Source organism: Protopterus annectens, chromosome 1.part0 (genome assembly GCF_019279795.1).
Source record: "Protopterus annectens isolate FY-2018-M chromosome 1.part0, PAN1.0, whole genome shotgun sequence".
In the NCBI taxonomy this organism is placed as follows: Eukaryota; Metazoa; Chordata; order Ceratodontiformes; family Protopteridae; genus Protopterus; species Protopterus annectens.
In genome coordinates, this window is record NC_056725.1 from 414,130,591 (window position 1) to 414,138,418 (window position 7,828).

At 43.0% G+C, this 7,828-nt stretch overlaps 1 protein-coding gene across 1 annotated transcript in view; it reads left to right on the forward strand.

Moving 5' to 3' along the window:
• DNPH1 (2'-deoxynucleoside 5'-phosphate N-hydrolase 1) overlaps positions 1 to 7,332 on the forward strand; it is a 180,958-nt gene extending 173,626 nt beyond the window's left edge. The window contains exon 4 of the mRNA XM_044060282.1: positions 6,755 to 7,332. Within this exon, the coding sequence (XP_043916217.1) occupies positions 6,755 to 6,879 (125 nt within the window). The 3' untranslated portion in view covers positions 6,880 to 7,332. The remainder of the gene's footprint in view (positions 1 to 6,754) is intronic.
• Positions 7,333 to 7,828: the final 496 nt, after the last annotated feature.

The window sequence follows — 7,828 nt, forward strand, 5'->3', positions numbered from 1 at the left end:
CTGCTAAATTTACATTTACTATCATACTCAACATTACAGGTAATCGTGCTTTCAAAACTGGATGGCACAAAATTCTTAACAATAAAGAAAGAAAATGGATAGTGTAACTAGGAGGATGTCCTTCAAGAATGCAACTGCAGTCATAACATGTGGGTCGTCCTGCCTCAGGCAGCCCTCGGTCGGCCGGATTCCAAAGTCTGGGTCCGACGTCGGCTGATGTCTCATTTCTCTCCGACGTCAGAGCGGCTGGAGTACATAAGCATCAGCCGACGCCATTTTCTTCAGTCATTCTTGCCGCGCGGTGCCCGAAGCAGAAGCAGTTTGCAAGTGCCGGTCGGTCAGCTCCTGTATTCTACGATACCGAAGTCATCAAAAAGCTAAGTACCCCGTTGGGGACCTTTTCTTGCCTCAGCCGATGTCAGAAATTACTGAAAAAGTTAACAATTGTCTTTCTTGTGGTAAACAAATACTTCATAAGGATTTCCACTCTTACTGTCTCCCTTGCCTGGGCCCAGACCACGACGTCTCGGCCTGTGTAGCCTATGCTCGCTTCAACAAGCGCACTCTCAGGCGCCGGGCGGAGTTCGCTGAAGATTTTTTCGGCAATAATTTTGCTTACACCATGCCGTCGGATCTTCCGACATCGCAAACGCCCAAAAAGCGAAACGACCGGGACCGACATCCTCGGCCCGCGTCTACCTCCGACTCCACGCCAAAACCTAGCGCTAGTGCTCCGGTTCCCTTTGAGACGGTCTCTCCACCACTCAGAACCGAAGACACCGCAGTACCGCCGACTCCAATTCCAGACATTACTCCGACGCCAGTTATAGATTTTCCTCCGGATACTGAAACCGAGGAAATGCCCGAGACCATTGCTGTAGACAAGGTCACTCCTGCACGTGGAGCTGCCAGGCCCCCTATGGCCATGTCTATTAAGGCCTACACTAGGGCTAAGGCAGCCAGCAAAACAAAGCATATTACTTCTAAACCCTTACCTCAGCCGACTCCAGAGACACAAATTATGTCCATGGCTGCTGATTTGATTTCCATGATTAGAGGTTCACAGGCCCATCCTGAGAGAGGATCCCAGCCTCCTCCTGATAAAAGGCCCCGGGTTGAACCCTCTGACCCTACACATTCAGATGAAGATTCTGAGGGCTCTGTCCACTCTGATAGCCAGGAAGAGCTCTTCCAGACCTATGAGGACTCGGATGCAGAAGATTCCATCCCTCGGCCTCCCCTCCTGAGGATATTTCTTTTGGGGAAGTTCTGCACACCATGAGGGAACATTTCAAGTGGCAAGGTCAGGAATATTCTGATTCTAGGAAACGCCTTAGGACTTTCCTTAAGAAGCCTCAGCACAGGCCCTTAGCTATTCCTCCTGTACTTGATGTTCTGGATGATTTGTATTCTGACTCTAGTGCTACCCCTGATTCTCTTCCTCCTGCTCCAGCCAAGCCAGACAGGTATTACAGGGTCCCAGAAACTCATTTCCATTTATTCAGGGCCCACACTGCTGATTTGGAAACTATCTCACAGGGGCCTAAAGGAGTTTCAGCCTCCACCTCAAAGAATCCTTTGCCCTCCAACAGGGAAGCTAGGTCATTAGAGAGATGGGGCAAAAAGGTTTACACATCCACTACCTTATCTATGAGAGCTTTAAATTGCCTTTTCCATATGTTACAATACCAGGATTATCTGTTAGAAGATTTACAAAAAACATTAGCCACTCCTGAGCCTTTAGACAGGAAGACTTTGCAGGAAGCTGTACATAACACTCAGCAAGTAAGCAATCACTTCCTGCAGTGTGGATATGATGCACTGGAAGCTTCATGTAGGGCAGCTGTGACAGGGGCAGTCATTCGTAGACATGCTTGGTTAAAAGATCAACCTCTACCAGATCATGTAAAAGCAAAACTACTGGATGCACCTTTGGAAAAGAACAAGCTTTTTGGTGCAAATGCTAAGGATGTGTTAAAGACCATCGAAGAAAAAGCAAAATCAGTCCAGACTGTGAAAGATTTCCTCCAGGTTCAACCCCCCAGATTCAGTAGGAATTGGCCTTCAAAAAACTGGTCCTTTCCTAATCCAGAAAAGTTTCAAAGGGGTAAGAACAGACGTGGCCGAGGAAGAGGCCAATACAGAGGCCCTTACAGGGGACGACAATGGCAGCCAGGAAACCAAAGAAGTGGCGCAGGGGTTTCACCTGCCCCACAACCACAATCGCAATGACTTTCCTCTATTACCGCCTACCAGGGAACAACTGGAAGCTCCCTTGGGCGGGAAATTATCTCTGTTTGCAGAGAACTGGCACAGACTGACAAAGGACAAATGGATTTTGGACATTATAGACCGAGGGTACAGGTTTCATTTTCATACCTTACCAAGAAAACAAGGCATGCCAAACCTGCCACAAAATCAGAGGGCAGAGGCTATCAAGCAAATCACTCTGCTGATTCGGATGAAAGCAATAGAAAGAGTTCCACAACAAGAACAAGACCAGGGATTTTACTCAAGGCTGTTCCTTGTTCCAAGAAAAGAATCTCAATGGAGACCAATACTGGACTTGTCCGCATTAAACACCTTTCTCATAGTGCCAAAGTTCAAAATGCTGACTCTACAGCAACTCCTTCCCATGCTGGGCAAGGGGTCGTGGCTGATTACTCTGGACCTCAAGGAGGCATACCTGCATGTCCCTATCAGACACAGCTGCAGAAGATACCTCAGATTTCTTGCAGGGCCAGAGCATTATCAATTCTCAGCATTGCCATTTGGCTTATCTACTGCGCCCAGAGTATTTACAAAATGCCTGGCTTCAGTAATTGCTCATTGCAGGCTCCAGGGTATACAAATTTACCCGCACCTGGACGACTGCCTCATACAAGCGGACGACAAATTGATGTTGACAAAAAACCTGGATTATGTCATACGATTACTTCAAGCTCTGGGATACACAGTCAACTTCCAAAAGTCAAGACTGCAGCCATCCCAGCAAATAATCTTCTTAGGAGCCAAACTAGACACAGCCTCTCAGATGGCTTACCTGACAGAAGACAAGCAAGAGAAGTTAACTCATTATTTCAAAGGTCTAGCAAAACTAACCCAGATGACTGCAAGGAGATTCCTACAGGCCCTGGGTTACATGGCATCCTGCATTCTCCTGGTTCCATTCGCAAGACTACACATGAGAAAGCTTCAATGGTACCTAAAAAGCATTTGGTCTCAACACAGCAACAACTTGGAGACAATCATACCACTAATTCCATGCCTACAAAAGGAATTCCTATGGTGGGCCTCGGTGAGCCAGGCAAACACAGGTATGTCATTCAAAAAACCACAGATAACACAGACCATGACTACAGACGCCTCAGACCTTGGATGGGGGGGGCGCACATGGAAGGCAGGTGTATACAAGGACAATGGTCTCCAAAGGAAACACATCTGCATATAAACCAAAAGGAAATGCTGGCAGTAATGCATGCCATCGAGGCCTTTCAACACCAACTCCAGCAAGGCCATTTAATGATACGGACAGACAACACCACTGTGATGTGGTACATAAACAAGCAAGGGGGCACCCACTCTTACCCTCTTTGCAGACTGACAATGCAGCTTTGGGAGAAATCTCTGAGCCTAAACATCCAGTTACAATCCCAGTTTGTTCCAGGAAAAGACAATGTGTTGGCGGACAGCCTAAGCAGGAATTTCACAGATCCACACGAGTGGAGGTTACATCCGAAGGCCTTCAGACAACTCACTTCAACATGGGGCAAGCCAGAAGTGGACCTATTTGCCTCTCATCTCAACCATCTACTACCAAAATTCTGCACAAGGACATACCATCCAAAAGCTTGGAAAATATATGCCCTCTCATTCAACTGGAACTCCCTAACAATCTATGCATTCTCACCTCTGCCACTGATGACCTCAGTATTACTAAAGATCAACGCAGAGAGACCCAAGGGAATCATAATAGCTCCGGACTGGCCAAGACAACACTGGTACCCACTGCTACGGAGCATATGTCACACCAGGAGGTGGGCCCTTCCCCAATGGTCTCTACTTCTAACTCAGCACAACTTCGAAACAGTGCATCCAAATCTTCAGACACTGCAGCTAACAGCCTGGGAGATCCCATAAATAACTTCAGCCTATCTCTCTCCAAGGAAGTTCAGCGGATACTAGCAGAGGCTCGAAGACCATCCACCAGAAAGGTTTACTTGGCAAAGTGGAAAAGATTCAGCAATTGGAATACCAGCAAGGGACATGATGCATCATTGTTGAACATCCCACTCATCTTGGAATATTTGGCAGATATGTTAAAGAATGGCCTCTCATATTCTTCCATAAAGATACATGCATCTGCTATTTCAGCTAGATACAACACTGATCCTCCTGTTTTTTCACACCCTTTACTAAGGCAATTCCTCAGGGAAATCAAGAACATTAAGCCACCAAGAAAGGCCCCAGTGCCAGCCTGGGACCTCAATTTTGTCCTAGAAAAACTGACTCTACCTCCATTTGAGCCAGCAGCTTCAGTTGATTTGCAATTTCTCTCATGGAAGACAGCTTTCCTGTTGGCAATTACATCAGCAAGAACGGTTTCGGAGCTACAGGCCCTAATGGCAATACCACCCTTTATTATTTTTCACAGAGACAGGGTTTCATTAAGGACCAACCCTACTTTTATGCCAAAGGTGGTATCTAGGGTTTCTTTAAATCAAGCCATTCATCTGCCTGCTTTCTTCCCCAATCCTGAGAATAAGGGGGAAAGACTGTTGCATACCTTGGACATTCACAGACAACTTTGTTACTACCTGGACAGAACCAAGGCCAGTAGGAAGTTGGAACAACTTTTTGTAACTTACGCCCCTGCAGTCCAAGGAAAAGCAATTTCAAAACAGACTATTTCAAAATGGATTGGACATTGCATCAGATTCTGTTATTCCTTTCATGGAAAGACTGTTCCAGCCAATGTCAGACCACATTCCACCAGAGCTACAGCCACCTCTACAGCATTCTTAAGAGGGGTGCCTACTAAGGACATTCTAGAAGCTGCTACATGGAGCTCCGTGCATACATTCTCCAAACACTGCAATCTCCCTCTATACTCCAGATCCAGAGCAGGCTTTGCTTCGGCAGTCCTGCAGGGTTTGATTGCCACACCATCTTTTTCCTAGAGCATTCCTCCTCCCCCAGCTAAGCTATGGTATCTACCCACATGTTATGACTGCAGTTGCATTCTTGAAGGACATAGTACAGTTTTGTACCTACCATAAATGTAGATGTCCGATAGACATGCAACTGCAGTTGGATTTTCCCACCCTCCATACCCCTCTATGCCTAGGGTCCACTCCTATCCCTGTTTCTCTTAGCTGGGGATATCTGTTATAGTGTATTTGTTTTATTGTTCATTTATTTGTTTGGAATCCTGTTTTTGTCTTCCAATTTGATTACAGCCTTCCTTGGAGGGCACCTGGCATCTGGGGCAAGAAACACTGAAGAAAATGGCGTTGGCTGATGCTTATTTATTTATTTATTTATTTTATTTTATTTTATTTTATTTTATTTTACATTTGTTGACCGGGAAAATCCGACTGGATACATGTCCATTTTCAGCGGTGGCCCGGGGAGAAAAGCTCCACATTGACATTAGTTTACATACTTATAAACAGAGAATATACTACATGTTTTGATAATTAATACATAGGTACAAAGAGATAAATGAACAGAGAAACTACTGCTCTTTACTAAGACTAATACGTAGGTACTCCAGCCGCTCTGACGTCGGAGAGAAATGCGACATCAGCCAACGTCGGACCCAGACTTTGGAATCCGGCCGACCGAGGGCTGCCTGAGGCAGGACAACCCACATGTTATGACTGCAGTTGCATGTCTATCGGACATCTACATTTATGGTAGGTACAAAACTGTACTTTTGTTTTCCCCTGGACTCAATGATAAATTATAAATATTGGTTTTCTTAGGTTATATGTTTATGCCTGATTTGTTTTATTTATTTCATTATTTCTAAAAATATATATTTCTTTTTTATACACATGTTATTTGAACTATGTACTAATATATATATATATATATATATATATATATATATATATATATATATATATATATATATATATATATACATATGTGTATTTATGTATTACCTTATATTTTTCTTATGACAGGAAATGATGTCATCATTGCTGAGCTATTTATTGTGGGGCTTTTCTTTAAAGTGTATTAATCTACTGATGAAAGCCATGTGCTGAAACCGGTCTAGTACTCAGCTTAATAAACTTATTAGTGTCAGTCCCTTCTAGTGCTGGCATTTTTTTTCATTTTTTTCATTTTTGTTCAGTCTAACTTGCTTGCCGTGCAGTCGTACTTGCTAGCTTTTCTTTTTGCCTACTCAAATCTTAATTAGCAATGAACTAGATGAAAAATGCTAATTCCCACAGTCCAAAACATTGCCAGTTACTTGGAAAGGCACAGTTAAGAACATGCACAGGTCTGTGACGTGTGGTGCTTGTACCATGGTTTAGCAGAGCGTCAGTGTGAATTTAGTAATGCATGAATTTTTAGAAATTCTCAGTAACCTAAATGATCTTTGGAAACTAACTGGACACTTAAATGAGTTGCCTGGTTTTCTTCCTTTTTTTTTTAAGTAATATAACCGCCTTGTATACCATGTCCAGTGTTCTCATACCATTCTTTGTTTGACTAATATTATATCTTTGATTTCTTCCAGTTCTGTCTGCAATGATACGAGGAGCAAATGATGGATGTCGATTCCTGGTGCGTGATTATACAGAGGACACAATGCAAGAAGTTCTTCAGGAGTATTTTGAGAAAATATTTCCAGCAATAAAATAACTAGACTGCTAATTTGCTGCATCCTTTTTTTTTTCCTTTTGTAACTTGCTTGTTTGCAGGCAGTTGACACAAATTTAAAGATGACCAGTAACCTGTTTTGATAAATTAACTCGAGTGTACACCTGTAGTACTATTTTTTTATTTTAATAGAGAAAATTAATGCAAGCAAAGCACCACTGGCAGAAAGTTTAGTGCTGAACATGCTTCATATTTGCAGGATTGTATTATTAGTGCTGAACATGCTTCATATTTGCAGGATTGTATTACCAGTTAATTTTAGTCAGAGGCATTTGTTTAAAATTCAGTAAAATGTACTCGCTAGTAAGTTATGAAACCGCTTTTGCAGCAGCTGAACACTACTGCCTTGTTTTCTAAATTTTCTAATAAATTGAAAATTTATTTTTTTTTATGACTTGTCTTATTAAGAATAAAAAAAATATCTGTTCACACCAATCATTTTGAATATTTTGCTGAATAAGACGATGGCTGCAGGGCAGCTTTTTTTTTTTTTTTTTTTTTTTTTAAAGGTATTTGAATGTGGTTATTACTGCTAGTGTTAAGAAAGATTGAATGCATCCAGATGTTCCCACACATGCGCACACACCCTCACATCTGTTCATCTACAAACAAGCTCCCCAACACTTGCTCACACTCACCTCACTTACCCATTCACCAGGAGTTCCTGTCAGAAGACCGAAAATGCATTTTATCGAATGCGTCTTGGTTGAACTTCAAATGTCGAAAACACAAAATGACGAAGCTGCATATAAGCAAATTCTTTCCCTGGGAAAGAAGTTGCTTGGCTGCTTCTGTCACTTTGCCATTTTCGACACTGTAGTACGATCTCGGAATTGGTATATTTAAGTAGGCAGAGTGTGTGGGGCGAAGCCCCCCACTTTATGTAATGTTTGAATTTGTTTTTTTTGGGGGGGGGGGGCAGTGATTTTTT